The sequence below is a fragment of the Vollenhovia emeryi genome, unplaced genomic scaffold (genome assembly GCF_000949405.1).
Source record: "Vollenhovia emeryi isolate VEMERY1.0 unplaced genomic scaffold, V.emery_V1.0 DF939131.1, whole genome shotgun sequence".
Lineage (NCBI taxonomy): Eukaryota > Metazoa > Arthropoda > Insecta > Hymenoptera > Formicidae > Vollenhovia > Vollenhovia emeryi.
Window position 1 is genome coordinate 660,078 of NW_011967235.1, and position 23,332 is coordinate 683,409.

The following is a 23,332-nucleotide window of genomic DNA, read 5'->3' on the forward strand; positions in this document are numbered from 1 at the left end:
ATTATTTACTTGTATATCCGTAGCCCTATGATCAAAAGGGTCTAACATGTATTGGTACATGTAAACAGTTTTGTATGCGAATAATGATACGTAAACGATTCGATTCAACTATAGGCATAATGGCAAACCAGATATTATTAAAACAATCAGAGACTTTGATAATTACTAATTGGAAGTTTCATGCTCTAAATATTCACGTGTGCATTTAACGTATTTGACGTATTTGAAGCTGTACGGTCTCTAAATATAGACCGCGAACCACGAAACGCAATTACAGGGTGATGACCCCGAAATGAGCATAATCGCGATAGTTACAAATCGTGGAAACAGCTAATTATCGAAACCGAAAATGATTCAAGAAAATGCGTTGTTTGCAACTCACAATCAGTTGTGGAAGATTTTTAATGTTTCTCGGACAAAAGGTAGAATTTTTTAATATATTAATAAGACATTATTTTTATTAATATTGCGTACGATTTCCGAAATTTTCAGAAATGTAAAAATAATGCAGATTTTTTTGGCGAAAAAATGAATCGTTTAATATGGTAATTTTAGAAACATAAAAAGACTTTAGGTGTTTTCGGTTTACATTGTAAAATTGTGGTTTTTATCGCGAGTTTCAGTGAGTTCGTATTACGGCTTTAATTGGCGCCGCGAAATATATCAAGAAATAATGAAATTTAGTTTCTTAAAAAAGAAATTGCAAAAAAGGCAGCCCAATTAAGTCAAGGCACGAGTTGAACCCACTAGCATTATGCATTCAAGTCTCAATATAATACTTTAATTACCTGGCAGCAATGTCGTTATTGCCGCGTATAATCCCGGCGTCCTCGCTGAAAATGAAAATCCTCGTAGGTCCGCGATACCACTTGATGCTGTGCAGACCCTCGCATTGCGGTGATTTCAGGACGCAGGGCAGTAAAATCTCCGTTCCTAGCTCGGCATGCTTCTCGCTTCTCAACCACGGCTCGCCGCTCCCTGAAACAAACATACATTAGTGGTAACTCGTGTGAAATTGAGTCCATAATTGAGACTCTAAATATCAATTGAGCCGACAAAACGTAATCAACCAGCGAATTGTTTTATCGTGCGATTTCGAAATCGTATTAGAGAGCTTGCGCAATTTTGTATCCCGTGTACCGTAAATATGAAGACTTTGCGTTCGATGAAAAATACGTAACTCTGAGTTATTACAGCAATATTTCGTATCCTTCGTTATGATCGCAATTTATGCTTATTATTCTCTCATCCGAAGCATGTTGTTGTTGAAAGTTTTGTCAGAAAAGAGATCGCGTTAATTAATATGATAACCGATATCGTAGAGCGAAAAAAGTTGGCATCCCACGAGTCATCTCGAGAAAGAATTGGATTCTGAAGTCGTATTGTGTGGCGCACAGTAAATATTACGTTCAGGAGAAATAATGGAGATCCGCCGTAGGGAATCGCATTACGATTTCTTCCCCATCTCACGTGTGAAAAGTTTGTTTCAGCTTGGACATTACGGGATGACTCTTCATTCGCTTACTCCGCTTCGAAGTGTTTCTTCGAAGAGAAAAATCCATCTCGACGTTCCGCACTTTGTGCAAAGATCATAAAGAATGGGTTGCTTTTCTTTCTCTCGTGAAATTCATCCCCGACGTTCCGCCTAGGACTTTCGCAAGCGGCCGCGATTAACATTGTCGAGATACTGAATTGAGTTTTAAAAGCATTGCAAGGGAGAAGAAAAGATCTCTACATTAGTGATATTACACGCTCGTCGTAATCACGGGCTCTTTTACTATTACCTTTTATGATGTGAAAAAGTAATCCCGGTGAGTTGAGAGAAAAATAAGCTCCATTCCTTGTGCCGTTTACTTGAAAAATTGATTGTGCGAGCAAACGATCGCTTATCGTAATCATAAGGCGTGTGATAACGTTTAATACCGCGGCTCGAGGAGGAAAATACACGGAGCGATATTGCTACCTACTTGCTCGAGAGTCGGCGTAAGAATGATAGCGCGGCGACCTTGTGTACGCAGCGACACGCTTAAACAAACGCCAAGGTCGCGTTGTCACGCCGAATTGTCGTCTCCACGAAATATTTGACGCGCCGTAAAATTATCGCCGAATATTCTTTCTTTTGCTTTTCAAGACAGCTTTGTGATAAATTAGCTATCAAATATTTTACTCTTTCCTACGTTCGCCAAATCGATCTTTCACGTAGCAAGCAGTATTATTCCGCGGTTTTAACCCGGAAATTAATTGGCGAATTACACTTCAATTAGAAAATGCAAAATGTACTAGGAAGTACATTCGAATTCGAATATCGTAAAGGAAATAAATCGCCCATGAGTATCGCACAATGAAACAAAGATTTATTGTTGCGTTCCCTATCGCTACGATTTCTACTTGGTATAATGAATGAATCGTGGCAAAGTTTGTCTCGACAAATAGTTGTTGCCTTGATTGACAAAATCGCTGGAGCTCAGTGATTTATTATTATAATTTTCTATCAAATTTTTAAGTTATGAAAAGAATAAAATTATGTGAAAACGTCGTCGAAAGGCAAGTTATTACACAATGCATTTCGTAATATCAGACATGGTATATCTTTTATAAGACTACATAATCTAACGGAAAAAAATCCAAGTGAAAAAATGTAAGCAATAAGTAAAAAGAAACATACGTGAGAAATATATTTATGAAAGCTTTTCGTACCAACTGTCACTTGCGAAAGTGAGAGAACATATGGCGCATGAACATTCAAATACGGAAGGATTACGATTTATGGGCTTTGCACGAATATCTACAAACAGTGATTTATTTGCCGAATATGGATGTCCATCACTGCCGATTGAATTTCTATGGCCTTAGTATAGTTTAAGTGATTTCGGTTTTATGTGTTCAGGTGCCGAGATGCGTCGAAAAATCGATCCGGAAATTCGCGCCAGATTAATCCAACGTGTCGTTTATATTCTGTCATTATCTCACCGTAGCAATTCCCGCGAAACTTTTTGCATCAGCACCCGCGGAGTGACTGCGCAAATTTATGAATATTACATAGAGAGATTGATTGCGTGTGCGTGAAGTTGTTGTCGTGATATTATGTCGAAATATTGGATTAGGGAAAGATGAAGCAATAAAATTTAAGTGGCTCTAGTGAAAGCTTAAATTAAAACTTGATAATTTGATATAAAGTCAAATAGTTTATAAAGGAGTATTTTCTGCTCTATTAATAATAAATATTTTATCGCAAATGAAGTCGTTTCTGTACAAGTTATTTCTCTGAAAATTAAGTATTAGCTAAATATGTATTTTTCTATCGAAATATTCTTTAATGTTTACAGAAGTACGGCAATATTAATTACGTTCGATGGGCATCGTGATGAAAAGGCAAATGCTTCAAGGAACACGATGGAAACGCTGTTTGCTTTTGTAAGCATCCGTTGCATTTAACGCTGCTAATTAGTAGCGCTTGCAGTTAAATTTCGCTACGTATGCATAAAGTTTTTACGAGCGCAAAAACGGGCTGTAACAATGATAATTATTGCACTTGGTGGCACTTATAGCTTCCGTCGGTTTTCGTCGGCTGAAATTTCTTGCACGATGGAGACCATGCAAGTACGACACTACAAAATACAACATGTGCACTTTGTCGTCTTCTGAGAGAGCTCGTTAATAATAATTCAACAACTGTATATTTGCTAACATATTAGCATTAATAGTAAGTTTCAATCTTTCAATTTATTCAAATAAATTTTTTTTTAAATAAAATAAAGTCAAAGTGTTGAGACTTTTTTTTTTCTCGAAGCTCTGTATGTGTTAAGGTTTCAAAAATTATGGAAAGTGATATTAAGGGCCAGTTTCAGAAACGTCGTTTAACCGCTAACCCATGGTTAATTGATCCTCTATCTCTTCTTGGATAACAAGATAGAGAAAGATAGGAAGTCGACTGAACTCTGGTTAACAGTTAACCGACGTTTGTGAAACTGGACCTAAACAGTTACGTAAAAAAATAATATAAAGTAGTTTTATTGATATGTCAAATTAGATAACCAAACAACATTGTTCTCCCAAATTAATTTCGCCATATTCTGCAACGAGATACAGTTAGCGAATAAAAACTAAAAATTTAATTTCCAATCTTTTGTTGCATCATTTTATGGACAATATCATGCTTTTATTAAGAGTGCAATTTACTAATTTCGATCGATTCGTTTTGATGTCATTTGTATGAGGACTGTTCTATAGTTTTCATTTCCTCTTTTATATGTTAGTGTGAAGATGTACAATAATTATAATCAGACTGTATAGAGCATCGATTATCGCTGCGTCTTAACGCTTGGACAATCACGATTAATGCCGTTAATGCTATGCTTGATGACGCCATCAACCATTGAAAATCACTCGATCGGAATCGCTATTGTACCTTGACGTTTAGTTATCACATGCAATTATGGTTATACGTTAAAGGTTACACTACACAAAGTTTTGCAATTGCTATAATTTTTCCATAGAAGGTACGCGCGTTTGTCGCAAAATTTTACAGCAAGGAAACGTGATCGGCGAGTTTACAGTTAAAGGTCCATGAAATTAGTAGCACTTCGAGATGTCGACGTGACTCCGGAGACATTAAAATGTAAAGTAAGCACTATGCTTTGGAATGAGCGCCGTTGCGGAAGAGCACGTGCAGATAACGACGTTCTATCGCGGAGGTAGAAAAAGTTATCGACCTCGGATGCTCGGACGCGTGCTTAACCCATTTCGAAATTATACAAATTGCAGCCTGCATTAGCATGGAGCCGGGTCTGAGAGACAGAGTAGGCCGAGACGGGCGGATGGGAATTAACCGAGAGGAAGATTTAGCACCGAGACAAACAAACGATGCGCGCGCAAATATCGGAAGAGGCAAATTTATGACGGGTGGAACTATATGTCGCAATTAGAATACACATAAAGAGAACTGTACGTTAAAGTGGTGTCTAATGCCCATATTTACCAATGCAGATTAATTTTAATCTCGGTTTAATTTACTGTTTATCTTTTTTCTTTCGAGATTTAAGAATTAGAAAATTAGTAGAAAAAATTGTTGATTGGTAGAAATGGACATAAATAAGACACTTTGTTAATTTCACGTTTTCTGGATTTAATTTGGTGAGTGTGGATTTCGCGTCCCTTTGCTGATGAATCTGGAGCTATACTTCCGGTTCAAATATTTTACAGATTATGAATATCAGCCAAATTTTTATTAGCAAGCATTTTCTCTCCAAAATTGCACGATATACAATTAATTTTTAATATTCACCTTATACAAGTCGAAAAACGTGAGATTATTAAATTAATCTGTTCCTGAGTCACTGAAGCTCAAAGAACCGAGACATATAACTTGTAGTTTGCATTACAATGTAAAACGAAATTGAGTAAAATTGATTCACGCACAAAGAACCGTGTTTGACTCTTAAGACCTGCTTTTCCCTTGTTACTCCCCAATTATAAATAAGACAACTGTGGATCTTGTTGAATGTCCGACATATAAACGCAACAATTCTAATTAATCGCTGCCATGGAGTCCAATTGGAGAGTATGCCTAATATACCTTCGCAATAATATTCTACCAAGAAAAACAAGTTGGTTTCATTTGGTGACGAATCATTAATGTTACCTTGTATGATTTTACATTTAGTTAGCTACCATTTTTCCCGTGCACTGTTTCTCTTTCGTACGTCACATTCCATGTTAGTTTGTAGAATCTTTTATGTTCACGTTGCTTCGAAATATGCGAAACGCGGTGTGCCAACAGAAATGTCATATAACAATATTAAATAACGATGGAGAGTAACGGTGAGCGCGACGACATATTATGCTAATTATCGTATGCAGTCTATAACCAATTTTCCACATCTTGTAATTTTCAATATTGATGTTAATAACAATTTGAAGTATTTGAAAATATTAAAAATAGTCCATTATTAAATTGCCTCGGTCTCGAATTTTACAACTTTACATTGAATTAACGGTATACATTGACAAATAGTTTTAACAAGAATGTGGTAAATTTCACGAGAAAATGATTTATTTAGCGTGTTACCTAACTATGTCACTGTCGGACGATAATTGCGACTATATCATCACTAATTTTCTGAGGCTGCAATTTTACGCTCCAACAATTTTATCTCATCACTTTCGAGATCATAAATATTATCGTGAGGTTTCATTCAGCTGAGATAAGTTATCTTATGGGGACTAAAGAATAAAATTGTGGACAAAATTGTATGTCTATTTAATTTGTTACGGGAATCCGCAAATGCACGTAAGCATACAATCGTACTTAACGTACGAAATACTATTGTGTGTGAGAGAGAGAGAGAGAGAGGGGGGGGAGAGAGAGAGGGAGAGAGAGTGTTCTGAGGATTACTAGGATTAACATTCAGAACACCTTCCGGGATGCTATGAGTTAGAAGGATAACACGAAAGTTTTGATTTGAAACGTGATGGAGGCAAATCTTTCTTGTGATATGTGTTTCAGCAAGAAATTCAATTTCTGATGAAAGCTGACACTGTCAGCGACGGGAGTCTCCGAATTTAGTTTCTAAATATATTTATATTAAATAAATGTCATTAAATCTACCGCTCTTAATTCCGTGCTCATTTTCTAAGACCGATTATTTATTTATCTATTAATATCCAGACGCTCGATATTAAATCTAGTGCTTTTTTATTATTGATTATTTCACGCATGGTCAAGGACGTAACTTTAGAGTAACTTTATGTCGCGTGCATATGCTACCACCTTTCAATATAACTTTTTTAATAAAAAGGATAATGAGACGCCCTTTGATAGCGACACTGTAGGCTTTTCCCCCTTGTCTTTAATCATTGAACTTTTGTCAAGGCACATAAGAGTCTATTATTGCGTTACATTAAGTAGCTGTCACACGTGCGTATCCGATGAGGTGCCGTCAGAAATTAAGTGGCTGCGCATACTTTTGCAAAAAGAGTTTATTGGTGTCATAATGGAAATTAATAGTAAAATTGCTGCTCAAAGGGGTGGCATTATGGTCTATTCTGGGATAAATGGGCTTGCACGCTTTGTGAAAGGCGGCGACGTAAAAGCTTTATTAATATATATTTCTATGTGGCGGCGAGACAAAATTGGGAAACCCATGGTAGAAACTCAAGAAAAAAAAATAAAGATTTACATGCTGTCTACAATCAATTAGCTTTTTTAAATATAAATTCTGGGACAGTTGTCAAGTATGTACGAGCTATATTTTACGTTATACATTTATGACATTTTATGACAAAATTTTCATAATTAATATAACAGTATGTTTTAAACCCTTTGCATTTTCACACATAAATGACTTAAAATAGTTTTGTTCTATTGAAAAAACATTAGGTTCAAAGCTGTTAAAACGACAATTTCGAAATAAATCCAAGTCGGGAATTTAACGAAATTCGATGGCATGTGAACGCGCCGATTTGTTTCGCCATCATTATGCATTATGGTTTTAGAATAGATCGGTCCACTTGTGACAGAATTAACACGCCCAATCGTATGTAATAGAATTAAAATTGCTGACGTGATCAATTTAATCGCATTTATGATCATAAAGCGAGACAGCTATTAAATAGCGTTTCACATTTATGGACATTAATCTATAATAGATAATGCGTATGATAATTACTGCACGGATGCGTAGTTTATTAGCTTATCCTAATAGTTATAAGCGTTAGCCTCTTTCAGAATTGTTTATTAAAGTGTTAACACAGCACAAATGTTATTTTTTAAATTTAACTTCGCATTGTTTAATTTTTAAATATGTTTTATTCTCGCTTCCCTCTTTTTCTCTCTCCTCTCTTCTCCCGTATATCAAATAAAAATAATTTAAAACAATATATATAGGGTACATTTCACAGTTTTGACAGCAACTTGTGCAGTATGCTCTCCAACATTGTCAATTATTCCACAACTGCACCTTTACAACTGTTGGTGATGACGTGGCGGGAGTTGTTTAAGAAATGCGGAAGTGTACACGGAAACGTTTAGAAGTTCCTGTTTATCGCGCGATGTAATTGAGACCACTTAACAAAGTACCGCAATTATAGTTTGACCGAATAACCTATTTTTTACAGTCACTCCGCGGCAAGCAGAAGATAATCTGGCTACTACTACCAAGCGAGATAAATACGCGCGTCTCATATTAATTATTAAAGTTTTTTTTTCAGTTATCTGCCAATTGTAATATAAAATTACAGTATAGAACAACATTTCTAACACACAAAGTGTATTTTTATCACACGTTTATTTTTGTTTAATCTTTTGATGACTTTGAATTTCTATAATACATTTATTTCTATTGTCTCTCGCGTGCTGGCTTCGCCACTTCACATAGGGCATGGTGAGTCCACATATGTATACTACGTCCATGCTTTTATTACATTGTCTCTCATATCCGTGCAGAATTTATTATTCCCGAAAGGCCGCCATGTGTTACGAGAAGTTGCGCTAAGTTCGATTATCGATTTGTGAAGACATCAATTCTCCGCCATTTTAAAAGTAAAGGCTTAACGCATACTAGCCCACGTGTCTCAAACAATGGCACGCTATACATACACGCTCAAACTGGAAGTCCCTTAAGCTTAGACTTAAGCTCCAGCGGAAAATCCGGTTTTCAGAGACCCGATCAGTGGCTTAGGCGGTGTTCTTTTCCTTACCAAGAACGGGTTAGATATGACAAAGGAGATAAGCCCCAGTCGCGATATGTTTTTTAAAATAATCCCTAGACATTTTAATATTATATTAAATAATTATAAGGTAACTAAAATTTGCACCGAGCATTATTTCTAAAAAATGCCCAGTACGTATATTAAATATCATATAAGTGATACATATAACGCGTATAAAGTATAAACTTATTAAAATCTAAATAAAGTACAATATAATCGAATGAACGTGTAAAATAAATTTTGTACTAGCGATGATAGTATACAATATCTTTCTTTAAATAGACTGCACGTGGTGCCTTCTGTAAATATCGTTTCTGCGGAACGTGACATAACGATGAATTATAAATTCAATGACCCAGTTTTAAATCGCGAATGTCGATTCATCTTATGTTTAATTTGCATCCCTCATGGGTAGTACACCTTGCAGCAAGAGTGTCCGTAGAGCACTCCCGCGTGGTTAGTATTCTCCCCAATGATATTGCGAGATGTCCATATCAATCCTTTGAAGCCTTCTCACATAACATGCTCGAACTATAAGTCGTAATGCCTTGCCTCGATCGATTCCCTCAGTGTACGTCAGTTGGCGAATTCGTAATCTTTTCTTGAGGCAACTCTTACAAGAGCGATACAACTATTTCCGACTAAAAAGTTGAAAACGTTTGACAAGAATTTGAAAAGTAATTTGAATGAGAAATTTTCCGTTGTAATATTCCATTCTTAAAATTTTGGTTAGCAGACAATAATATCTTAAATTATGCAATGGCACGTGATAAATTTGTACGCCAAATGTTGAAAATAATTGTCGAGAACTTTAACAGTATTTATATATTTGCCTGTACCATTTAAAAAAATGGACAATTATATTATTTTGCTTGAATTCGGTTGAATATTGGAAATATCACTGAAATTATTATCAAGATAATGCAGGTTGTGTGAAATATTCATGCCAATCTATATTTTAGTGCATTATAATTAGCAATTCCAGATTTCACGGAATATTGCGATTGTCAAAATATTTCACGGATGCGAATTGACGCGTGTTTTCGGTGGCACATGTATGTACAGTACATTCGCTCGAACGCGCGGTACACTGTACTCGATACATACCTACCGTTATACATCGATCTTGTATGTACAATCATCGATAATACGCACGGCTATTAAAATTGGTTCTATTTATCGCTCTTCGATCACTGAGACCACCGACACACGGTGTAACACTTGCAGAAATAGCTCTACATCAATAAATTAATATTATTCCTTAACCGGCAATTCGACGTCTTATTTAATTTTAATCTTGACGGTATCTTGCATGAAAAACTCATCACAAGGATAGTATAAACTCCTGCACCATTCAGGGGTTTAAAAATGAGACTTAAACATCTCTTTAATTTCTGGCAGTATTTTTACTGACACTTTAAAAAGAAATACACATTGCGTACTCTTAAGGAAAGCGAGTTTCGTTCAGCGGAAAAACATTTCTGCTAACTATACGCATCTCAGAAAGTTCACAAACGAGCACCGTTATACAAAGAAAACGTACCATTCTGAAGAACATGCGCGTAAACAAGTCGCTTGTAGTGCTGAAGTCGAAGGAACTTTGCCGACAGTCCCAGGCCGTGTAATATATGCCCTCGGAATTAATTAAGATTTGAAGATAGCCGAGATATAGGACTTCGACTTTTAACTTGAAGAAGTTTATGAACACGGTTTAAAGAATTATTTTCGAAAGAAACTCTTAAGACAGAGATATATAACTTTAAACTAATAAAGCTAGAAATAGCAATAAGTTTTCAGTGGAAAAAGGAATAGTCTTTGTTTCGAACAGGGATGACAACTTTAGTTTTAACTAATTTAGTTTGCTTAATATCAAAAGATAGTTATAACAAATTGTTCAGATAAAAATAAATTTTTTAATGTCGTTTAACAAGGTCTGAATATTGTAATACTAATAATATGGAATAATTATTCCGTCATTACTTGAAAAATTATTGTTTTGTTAAAAATTCTATGAAAGTAATAAAATAAAATTTTCGATAAATATTCTTGAATGATTTTAATTATATGAAATTTAATTCTAAGATACTACAATAGATATATTTTTATTCCGTGGCTATACAAGTATGTTTAATGACTGCTACTTAAGTAGTGTTATTTGCAGTAAAATACTCATTTAAATTTGCCTCTTTTTCGAGTCGGCGCATCTATGTGACACTCTGAGGTGGATTAAGGTCGCTTTAAACACGGAATTACATCTTGCAAAGGGAAAGAGAAGTCAAAACTTTATTTAAAGAGACGTAAAATTGGCGTTTTAACTAACGAAATTATAGTTTAAATAAAGTTAGACTTGACAAATTAACTTGTTAAAAGCATAATATTTTTTTTTTTAAATTTAACTGGGTTTATTATACGACATCGCAGTTATCAGATATTTACTATTTTGAATTATAAATGCAACAGAAGAAAAGCAAAATATTATTTATGTATTAAAAGTCATGTTTAAGAAATTACGAAACATATAATTTTCTCAAGGAAGATCTCAATTCGAAAACAATTGCATAGATGCAATAAATGTTACGTAATCATTATAGTATCCGCAATTACTGATTCTGTCGGTGTAATATTGACCTTTTCTACTTATACTACTTCACTTTTCCCCTTAAGAGCCATCCACACTAGCGGAAGTGCGTGAGTTGCATTCGCATCCGGGATTTCATTTCCAAGATATATGGTGGTGACTTATGGAGATATCCCTGACGAGCATATCAGGCAGAAATTTTAGCACCTTCAGGCTTGCGAGGCCGGCGCCTCTCATAGCGTTACAACTTCCAACCCATCCGATATCATGCGGCTTTCGCGTTCTCGTAGTCGAGCCATGAGCGAGGAACGGCTTTACTCGAGTGTGATCGGATTAACTTACGATAGAATACAGGTTTCTCAATATACCACGTGTGAATGCATACCGCGAAGAAATAACGTTTTAAAAGGAGAAACTGTATTATCTTAAATATACTAAACGTTAGAATAACAAAGATGTACGAGTTTTTGTAATTATTACAGCTGACAGCGAATCCAAAAAGAATCTATCGGAGCAGATGGGTCTGAAGGTAAGGAAGAACGAAATAGAAACTAGGAAATTATAAATGTTTGCGCAAAATTTGTCATTACTGCATGTCGTGAACTGTAATAGGTGTAGATCACGATCTTAATTCTGATTCTTTGTTAAAAGTCATTTATGCGGATGAAAAGTATTCGGATTATGCTGGCTCATGACTCCACCAGAGCTCATATTAATTATGCAAATGACATTCCATTAAGGGTGTGACAATTCTAACGATTCACTAAGCGTTCTCGCTGTTTCGCCGCCCCTGATATTATGATTTTCACACCTCGGGGAGACTATTTTCCTCGCTATTACGGTTGCTGGGCGGTACAGCGGCGCAGCTGCCGAAGGCTTTTGCATTGTACGTTCCCCCGACACATTTTCGACTTTCAAATACATGTTCATGCCCACCTTCGTAAGCTGGCGGGACAACGTTTCATCCTTGAAATAGCCGCGAGGAAGCAAATCCACGTTGACGTCGCGCGATCGAAACGTATTCTCCTCTTGGAATTCCGTTTGTATGGTGTTTCAGAATTCGACGAATATTTCAAGCATTCACATTTTTATGTTCTGCTCGTACTTTTCTCTTTACCAAACACTTGCTTTCGTCAACGTTCGGACAGCTTTAAGAATTACGTTTCACCGAAATTTTAATTTTAACGCATCGTTTGTGCCAATGTGACATATACATATCGGCATATACAATTATAAGTCTAAGATAGAAATAAAGAAGCTCTTTATATTTAAATTTAAAACATCTTCGCCTTAAGTTATCAACATTCACATAAATTATAAAAAATATTTCTCTCAAGATTTAACGTTAAATATTTACCGTTTATCTACTCTGTTTTGCTATAGCGATAAGTTTGCGGTGAGATCGCGGGCCATATGGTTCGTCGTGCATAAACTCTCGTGAGTGATGTTAGTTTTGCGAGTGGTTTTCGTGTAAAATATACGTGCGAACGTTCCGGAAAATTACGCGAGCAGTATATTAAGTTCGTCGTCTTAAATGTCGCCTTATATAGCTTTCGCACCTCGTTCCTTTGTCCCTCGACCGCGCATCGTCGGTATTAATGCGAAATTTCTTATTCAACACGAGAACCCTACTTGCGCAGTACTTCTCGCTTTCTGAAATACATCGCGTTCTTGCAGGAATCTGCAAGGATCTCAGAAAACAAAGGTGCATTGCAGCTTCTAATGGAAGCCATCGTTATGTGGGGCTGTTGAAGGGGAATTAAAGTGCGATATGATATGTTGTGAGTCGTTAATGTTGGTTCTCGAATCTCGCCTTGTCTTAACCGACGTTGTTAATGTCCGTTGTAACGGTACTTGCTAGTAAATTATCGCAATTTCGCAAGCAAAATTTAATCCGTATAAGCCACGACGTGTTACATGTTTCCTATAAAATTAATGCATACGCAATACGCGATGTATCGATCTTCCAAGCGAATTGCAATGTCCATTGTTCCGGGCAAATTTAAAGCGTTGAAGCTTAATTACGCGTCCTCGTTATTCTTTAATGCCAAAAGTTTTATCTGTCCGAGATCAGATAAATTATCTCCGAAAATTAAATTTGCGTTCGCCAGACTTTCTATAATATTTGGCAATTAAATCATTTTCTTTCATTCTTTTATTTATAGAGTTGATACGTAGAATAGATTACAGATTTACCAAACTTTAATTAAACGAGCTAACGCAACATAGACAAGTTTATCACTTAGAAATACCACACGCATCAATTTGCTAGTGAATGTACTATATTGTACCCATCATAAATGACACGTATGTGATCCATTTACTAGATTGCATTGCTAGCAGATTCCAGCCATAGCGACGAGCTGATTTCATGCATATTCAATAGACATTCTTCCCTAAAACGTTGCTTAGAACCATAAACTATTTTGTTCTACGCTAAAGGAATGTATTAACAGTTTCATATATTGTTACACTATTATTTTATACTAAATAACTTTCACTATTTTAATATTATACAAAAAAATTTCAAGTTTGGTCGGTGTTTTGTTTCAGATTTGTGCATTGAATTTTTATGCGCCAATAAGCAATAATTAAAATTTCTTCACGGAGGAGTGGATAAATTTTATGTGATCTGTATCATGTAAATCGCTTTTTGTGTATCGTACAAAACACGCTTTAGATATTTACAGCTCATGGAAGCGGAAAGAAATAATATCACAGAATTGTATTATCTATACTTTAAATATAATATAAAAGAAGATATTAACCTTAAATTTGACAATAAATTTAAATTTTGAATTTTCAAAATATTAAAAACTGATACTGCAATAATAATCCAATAATAAATGTTTATAGTCTACCTTTTTATTACTGTTAGTATGATACAATCAAAACATTTTCTAAGTTTGATAATTATTTCATTATGATGATGGTATGCAACGAACACGAACGCGCGTTGACTATTGTATCCAGAATAATATTTAGATAGAAGCTAATATAGTGACTGATCCTTGATTGATATTTTAGTATGCGAGAAAATACTCAAGAAAATCTATCCAGGCATAAAGCCAAAATTTAGCAAAATGTTATGTAAGCAGGAAGAAGGATTTATAATTCTGTTAATAGTTAGTTTTTAAGTAAATTAATATTTGAGAGGAAGATCCTCTTGTGACCCAAAGAATGCCTAAATTAATTTTTTTACATTTCTGTAGTATTATGATAAAGTTTTCCAATTGAATATTTGGCATTTAAATATTTCGTGTGATACTGAAATATTCTATGGTAATTATTATTCAAATTTCGATAGCATTTGAAAACCATACGCAAGTAAATGCATTTTCAACATGAAGGAAGGAAATAGCGTCTCTTTTCATGTACTACGATACCCGCGTTGTGCAAAAGTTTTTGACCCTTTATATAACTGCACTGATTGCTAGTGATTCTTTCATATGTGGTCCATATGTTCTAGAAACGAACGGAGTCGCATCGATCGTCCACAGTGGAATCCTTTCAAAGGCTTCCAACCACGTGGTATTCGAGTTCGCTACAATCCAATTTCGCTCTCGAGCGAGAGGGCCGGACATGAAAGATTCCTACACAGTCGCGCGTTCTCCGTTTGTAACTAAAACAAAACCCACGTCGCGATTGGATTGATAAAGCTCAATACGATATCAGAAAACTGACTACGCCGCAGGGCGACTGATAGACGTATCTGTCGTCTGGAACGTCAATTTCTCTCCAGATAAATCAATTAATTAATATACTTCTTCACTTTAATTAAGATACTTTATTTTATCATCGATTTATAAAAAAAATAGTTCGTTCTAGTTTTTTTTTAGCTTTATATACAACTTACGGTATATCTTTCAATCTTTTAGCAAGACATCAAAACTTTAAATCAAATTAATACCCTACTATCTTGTGTCTTTCAAAAAAGGGACATCATAAAAGATTTCTGCTGAACCTATTTCATAATCCTTTAGCAGGAGTGTCGTGTAAAGGCTAAACTTATTATCGAACTGTAAATTCTTTGCGGAACACGTTTGTAGTTTATTTTTATATGAAGAATTTACGTCATTGTAAAAGAAAACCCAAAAAAGTTTTTGGTAGGTCCAAACTCTTTATTATTGAGTATATTGCGCTATATAGGCGCACATAATCTATATACACAGCTTATGTATGTATGTATGCTATATGTGTATATGTATATATATGTATATAAATACACCTAGATATATATATATATATATTTGGGTGTATGAAATAGGATGGCGCAAAAGATTCGGCCTGGCTTTCCGGCGAAACCACAAACATTCCGTTGGGTCGTGATCAAGTAATAAGCTCTCTGAAAGCTTTGAGCCTGGCTGTTATTTGCGGGGAAAAGGGGAGCGGACGGATGGCGTCGCGCAATTACAAAGACAAGCAATTCTATGGAAAATTAATCACCGCGTCAATGCGCGCGCTCGCTTCTTTTATGCTATTGCACGTTCGTTAGATATAATGTGTTGGGTTCACGCGCATGTCTCTTTTCTTCAATTAATCTCCAAGTTAAAATATTCACGAGATCGCATTGTATGAGCAATAAATCAACTTAATCTCCCTTGTAAACTTTTAAGTACAAGGTTGACATTTTTAATCGCTTATTGAAAGGAGAGAGTTACCGGCAAGTTCGAGAATATTGATGGTATTGTATTCCTCATCCATTATGACAGATAATAAAATAGTCATTTATGGATCGCAATGAAGCTTTTATATTTAGATTAATAGTAAATAGAAAATAAACGTCGTTTTAGATATCGTCTTGATAATTACGAAATATTATAGCAGTTAAACGCGCTCAGTCACGTTTTGCGATTGTTTTATACGGCGCAGAATGCAATTAATTAACACGCCAAGTGTTTGATTAAATTTATTTACTAGAGGTAACTTCTTTGTGCTCCCCTGTGTGTGTGGCCGCTAGATAAATTCGATATTCTCAGTTGCAACTAAATTCCAATATTTGAATTGTCTAGTCAAGGAAATTCTGCAACACGGATAATAACTTTACACACACACACACACGTAGCACTCCTTCATGCAGATTGGTTCAATCGTACTACTTGAAACTATCCTGAATTCTCAATTCGCGTATAAAGGTTGTGTTTTTCAAAAATGCTTTTTAATAATGCCTTTTTATGTAACTATATCGTGACTACTAGCAACTTTTTGCTAATTGTAAGCATCCATCTAACTCGTGGTATCTTCCACGCGAAGAGCCTTATAGAAAAGTACGCTGCGGGAGGTGCAAATCGATTTCCCATCTCTTGAACGGTGCGAGATCGAAGCAATTTCTCATATCGAACGAGCAATTTCCATCTTGTTTTGATTAGTCGCCAAACGGAAATGCGATGCAATTTTCGCGACATTTTGACTGGCGCGCTTGATAATAGCAGCGGATGCGCAATTATCCACATTGTTTGCTTCATTATAACGGACTGAATCGACGATGGAAAGGAGGCATTGAAAGTGTAAATGACAAACAAATGGATAGACGTATTATTCTTTTGGTATTTCTCCTGATAAACGACAACGTACACAGTGACAATTTGCGCGGAACGATGGGATAAAGGGAGCCAATAAAATATTTACGAGAACGAGAAAGTCCAAAGCTATTGCCACTGTGTTAGGAAGATTAAGTGTAAAAACTGACAAGTGGAACAGATCTGCTTTAAATTTTCAACGTCACGTTGAGCCTCGATCGGGCTTAGCATTGCGGACGGAACACGGCCATGTCGTAATAAATTTCTCACCTTGGAGGAAGGTTGCTAGCACCGTGTAATCCGCACCTCGATCTTCGCGCCCTAGATTACTACAATAGCAGCTTAGATTATAGATTACAGACATTCGCAAATTTACCAATAAAGAATAATCTCGTCCGCGTCGTTTCTTTTAATATCCAACATTCTACGTAATGAAACTTTCATATGCGCGAGTAATTCAATTAACAGCCAATTAATGTTTAATTAACTTTTGACATAAAACTGTTGCATTAAACATTTAAAATACATTTTTTAATAATTTAGAATGCACAAGTACACATTTAATATCGTAAATGACGTAACTAGTCATTCTGGGCGTATCGTATAAAATTATTCTCTGCCTGCTTCTCACTCGAGTGATACCCAGATTCTTCACTTCAATGCAGAGTAATCTTACTCGGCGTTGCACTGACAATGGCAATATCCAACATAAAGTTCGTTTACATGCGATTGAAAGTTCGAAGGAAAATAGCGTCGCCGAAGACGATATTTCAGAATATCGAGCGTTATTTCTGAGGAAATTCATTGCTTCGATTTCGAGACGCTGCATCTCTGAGAAATATCGCTTTTATATAGTAAATCTGACGTTACTCCTCTCACGACTGTGCAGCAGCTCATAAATCACAAAGTACGATTCAAATTATTTTCTACGTATTTCGTGGTCGATCTTTTTATCCTCCCGTTTTCTCTTTTATGTCCGCCTGTTGCTTTCATCTTAAACGATTGCGTAGCATTTTTTTTACGAACAAGAAGTATCACGAAAAAATCGCAATTATGCAATTATAAAGTTGCATTTAAAATTTATACTGGGACAATTATATTAATTGGTCTATTACGATGCCGTGATAATAAAATGTACGTTTAAAAATTACCTGCACTTATGTATGGAATTAGATACTATACTCGAATATTACTCCATCATATGTAGCGTATATATCTATATTGAAACACGGATTCTATCAAGCAGTCCAATAATCGGATAGTCGGCGGTCAACTTTTTACACTACGAAAATGTTAAAGTTGTAAGCGGCTTTTATGGTTTCACACCATGATTGTTACAGCTATTAAATTTATCGTATATTAAGTGTGTAGATTAAACTTTCGACAAAAAAAAACTAATTTTGAATTTATTATATTTATCATATAGAAAACTGTAAATTTACGAAAGTGTCTTTCAAGAAAGAAATTAATTATCTTAAATATATTGGCACACAATTATGAATTGCATAAAATACAGTTCAAAGTATGACATATATATATATATAACTGAAATAACGCTTATTCCTTTAAAAGACTTGGTGCTCGGCCTCTTTAGAGAATAAAGTTATTTCACCTCATGGCGGAAGTCGTCTTTCACAGTCGCGCGAGAAGTAATTTCAAACTTCTAGCAGAACTGAAATAAGAACGTATTTCCTTATATTACTATTCGAGAAAATAATATTTTATTACATTCACGTAAGCTGTGCGCACTCCTCGCAATATGGCGCATCCCGTTTACTTTTGATTTGAGAAGAAAATAGCGATTATTAAATGTACTTTAATAATTTTAATTCTTTTAACGTGCATAATACAGAATGCTGCAGCTTTCATCACGTGGATTATACTTGATTAGAAAAAATGAAGAAAAATCTTGAAAGCACATCGTTGAAAGTACTAATTGAAGTAATTTCAACGAGTGGAGCGCTCGCACGAAATTCGTGCACTCTCCTATGGATTGGAAATTAAAATTAAATGGGCGCGCGGTGCACTTGTTACAACACGATCGGACCGTATTGTATTATATCGCGCCCAGGTACGTAAAGAGTGAAATTCATCGAGAGTAAAATGGTAAAGGAGTGTTGTACGCACTTGCACGTTATAAAGTATAATAGTTTCTAAGGTAAGAAATTTGCGTTCGCGAAATACTTTATAGCTGTATCCTGAAAGCTGTAAACTATTCAAGATTAAAAAATCCCGCTTCTTCCCTCCTAAGAATGCGCTCGTTCAAGAAATATTGGCTTTGTTCTAAGAGATTATACGAGTTTTTATGGCATTCAATAAAATTTATGTTTCTATTACCTCGGTAAGCGTATATGAAATTCTCTGTCTTTCGAAATGTTATTTTAACTATTTTCAAGGCGGTCGAAGTGAAAAGCACACAATTCGCGCTTTTAAACTTTAATGTGCCCGCAAAGCTCATTCGAAAAGCATACTTTGTGTACTGTGCTCTATCGGCTCTATCGAATTGCCCGCTTTAAAATTGAGATATTCGCAAGTGAATTGCACGAAATTGCACACTGGGAAATTTCGTTTCGCATTGTTCTCGCTATCGTAGCATCAGTGAAAATGAATAAAGGGATGTTTCTGGTGATACAGTGATATACGATTCATTCGCGAGCGGTTCGCGGAAAGGTGCGCCAAAGTACAAGAATGCGAGTTCGGAAAGATATCGCGAATCTCGCGTGGGGAACCCACGTAAATGCTGTATCGAGTTGAAATTTTCCGTTCCGAGAAAGCGTGCTCATTTCCTTTCACCATCGCGTCCCCGCATCGCTCTTATGGCGCCGTGTTTTTCCGTCACCTAACATAACAGCTAGGATACGAGAACCCCGGTAATATATCGTTCTTCTTACGGTAATGCTTGATAAGTTCAACGTTGTAGATTCCGGGAAAAAGCGCACTTTTATACAAATGCAAATCGCGCTCGGCAGATGTCGAGGCGATTAACTCGGGTGCTCCAAATTTCAGAGAATCGATCTCGGGGATGCAAAGCGACGTTTTAGAATGCTGCACGATATAGAATAACTTATTATTAAGAGAAATAAATATTTCCAGTCTATCGAAATACTTTGTTATCAATTAATTGACATTAGAAATTGTCTCTACGCGTTAAGTATACTTTTTTTGCAAAAGTATAATAAAACCACAGTCAATTGTATTTCTTATCACTTTTTTTCTGAATCCGCATTTAATACCAATTCATTCGTAACTGCTCGGAATTTCGCATTTGACTACATTAAGCATTATTAACTTTTTTTCTACTCCCTTCTCGCGATAGAAAATGCATACATGATATCTCCGCTCTAATTTACTTTTGGGTCATTAATTAAAACAGGAACATATATGGTTTCATTTATAATCTGAAAATGGAGAGAAAGAAACACATGCAACGCACCAAAATAAAAGTACTGTTTAATAAGAGTATTAATTACAAGAGTTTCTCGCAAACACAGCGCGATTGTCTGAATCAATAACGTTGTTAACGTGTTTAACCGTACAAGAAGCATGATCAAACCCCAATACGACAACGAGTGAGATGCCAATTAATCGATGCACGCTACAGTAGATAAGATCACTATCCTGCAATAAATCTCCGTGCTATCGTGGAGGCTTAGCCAGAATCCAAATTACATCTGATAGGTCATATTCGTGTATAATCCGGTTAAACGATTACCGCATTGAGTACTGTCTAAATATCTATGCAAGAAGAACTATTTGTTTTCGCCAGGAACTGACAGAAAGTAATTCTAACGGAATTCTCGCGAGACAATCAAAAGAAATCGGGGAAGTCGGAGAAACGGGACTGCGTTCTCGTACTTTCAATTTGTAGAAACTAAATTTCGAAGTATTTTGAAACAAGTTGCTCAAGTCTTCAGCGATTTTCTGTTTCTTCATTTTATGATAAACTTATCGTTTTAATTTTAATTTCCACAGGAGAGTACACAATTTTCGTGCGAAGGTTCCACTCGTAGAAATTATTTCAGTCAGTTTCAACAATGTACTTTCCTGTTTTTTTTTCCTTTATTTATATGGCAAAGTATAATCCACGTGACAAAAGCTGTAGCATTTGTCATTCTTAATTGTGCACTCGTTAAAAGAATTAAAATTATGAAGATACACGCTCTATCTCTTCTCAAATAATATTATACTTTAGCTCGGCGCTGAAAAGTTTCAATTAACATTAGAATCTTGAACTTCGAAATCTCTTTAGGTTGCCAGTAATAAAATAACAATAAATCAATTTGGTCAACCTTAACTGGCACGTGTTTAAGGAATTCCAAAAATGTACAGCGACGTTTTGACCATGAGTTTTGGTCCTTTTCAAGTAATTTTCTTAATAAATAATCAAGCACGTGTAATAAGAAGTCAATTAATAAAAGTTCGAAGGTAGTGAGTCATAATTATAAAATTTTTCGGCAGACGTTAAAAGTATGTAGACTACAAAGGCCGGAGAATGACTACATTAGAATCTTGATTAACTATACATTTTTTAATGTTGCATTTGCATCTTGATATTTTATATTTGTAGAAAAAGATGGAATATTAATTAATCTTATTCACACATAGTACATTACGAGTTTTTCATAAGATAAAAGTCTGTTATATATAATTGATAAGCCTCAAATCTGACAGTTCAAGACAAATTCACTGCCTTTTGTACCAAGATATTTCTAAAGCCATTTCTTTTAGCTCGTATACACACACACACACCTTCTCATATTGATTGTAGATCAGTACGTTGAAAAGTTTAATATTCCCGTAGTCCTTTAGTCGCAATCATTTGCGTATTATCTTCCTGCTTAGTGGTAAAAGACAAAGTACAATCACACAGTCTGTACACACAATTTCATTAATCCTGTAAGAGGAAGTAATTACCGCGAAGAAGCACGGTCTAACGTCTACTACTTCGTACGGTTGAAGGTAGAAGTAACTTCGAATTACATCGCGTGTACTCGTATACGACGATACAACACGAGCGTTGCGTTTATTCCTTTTTCAACGGCATCGCGAGACGCTGCATTCTGTCAGCGTGAATACAGAATAGTTTCATCGTGTTTTCATAATTTATACCCTACGATAATTATCGATCGTTATACAGTTATCATCAACTTTGCGTACGTAGTTATGTGTCAACGTATGTTTGTTTATACTGAGGTAATTGCATAGTTGTTAAATATAGATTTACATATTTATTATTTAAATTTATGCTACGTAATAGAAAGCTGCGCTTACAAACGGACTTATCGATGAAATTTCGATAAAATTCTCTTTCATTTTACAGACCGTATTAATTTTGGTTAAACCTTAATTTTGATATCAAATAGTGAAATTATAATAAAATCGTAATTAAACGTTTCAACAACAAACACGTATACTTCACTCACCAAATTAGCGATGTTTAATCGCGAAAAATTAATGTCGCATTGCAGTACTTTAGATTTTTTGGTATGAAACACGATTGATATGATAAATTTGATGCAAATATTTTGTAGAAACTGAAAAATATTTATGTTATCGGCGGTCTTTATTGTAAACAGAGGTAGGATTATTTTTTTAAACGGACGAATGTCGGAAATCGATCAACATATCGAGAACGCATGCAAAAGGGAATTCAAACAGTTATAAAGCAAATTTATGTCCGGTAAGATGACCAATTCGGATCAGATACCAAATGCGGATCGACAATTTGACGAGTCGCTAATAAGCGACATTTTAAAGTAATTGACTTAAATTTTAATCTTTTTATATTTACAACTTTATGCTATATTGTCGATATCATACAAGGCGTCGACGTGTTTTTATGTCGCTTATCAGCGCGACTCGAATTGTTGATTCGCATTTGGTATCTGATTCGAATTTGGTCACCTTACTCTATTGCTTGTATTAAAAGTTTTCCGCAAGCAGAATTTTCTATAAATTTTCAGAGAAAAGTTGGATTATCGCGAGATAATTATTATGACGTACGTTTGTCGCTTTATTTAGTTGTAGAAATTATTACGTGCATAGCCGCCGCGTCAAGAATTTAAGTTAATCCGCAGTCAGCGATTTTGCAAATCTTTTTCTAAATCGCAGCACTGTGTCCCTCCGTAACGTGTTTGCGAAATAAAATGCAATTAATCCGAATTAGCGGTAGCTTACATCGGTCGGTGTATCCGATGCGAAGTGTATGTACGGGATGCAGCGGTGCATTCGTTCTAGTGCGAGAAAGCTTTCGGATCCCGCTCTCGTCGTGGATTATACATACCGTGCGTGCCGGACACGCGTTTCGTTAAATCCGACGCTACATGTTATACGTTATAGGGCATTTTATTTCGTCGACGTCAACGTTTCGCGATGTTGCTGCGAATGAACCTTTGCGGGCGCTTTATAGAGCGATATTCGGCGTCGTAGCAAAATATTAGTGCGCGCGGAATGGTATCGCGCGCCGCTCGGTCAATGCACTTTTGGCACAACCACGGTCCTCTCCCTCTGGGAGATCGTTATATCC

General features: G+C 35.6%; 1 protein-coding gene across 3 annotated transcripts in view; it reads right to left on the reverse strand.

Moving 5' to 3' along the window:
* Positions 1-23,332, reverse strand: part of LOC105568130 (hemicentin-1) — a 154,159-nt gene that overhangs the window by 62,735 nt on the left and 68,092 nt on the right. For all 3 annotated transcript variants that reach the window (XM_012023542.1, XM_012023544.1, XM_012023543.1), the window contains exon 2: positions 789-978. In XM_012023542.1, coding sequence (XP_011878932.1) covers positions 789-978 — 190 coding nt within the window. The remainder of the gene's footprint in view (positions 1-788; positions 979-23,332) is intronic.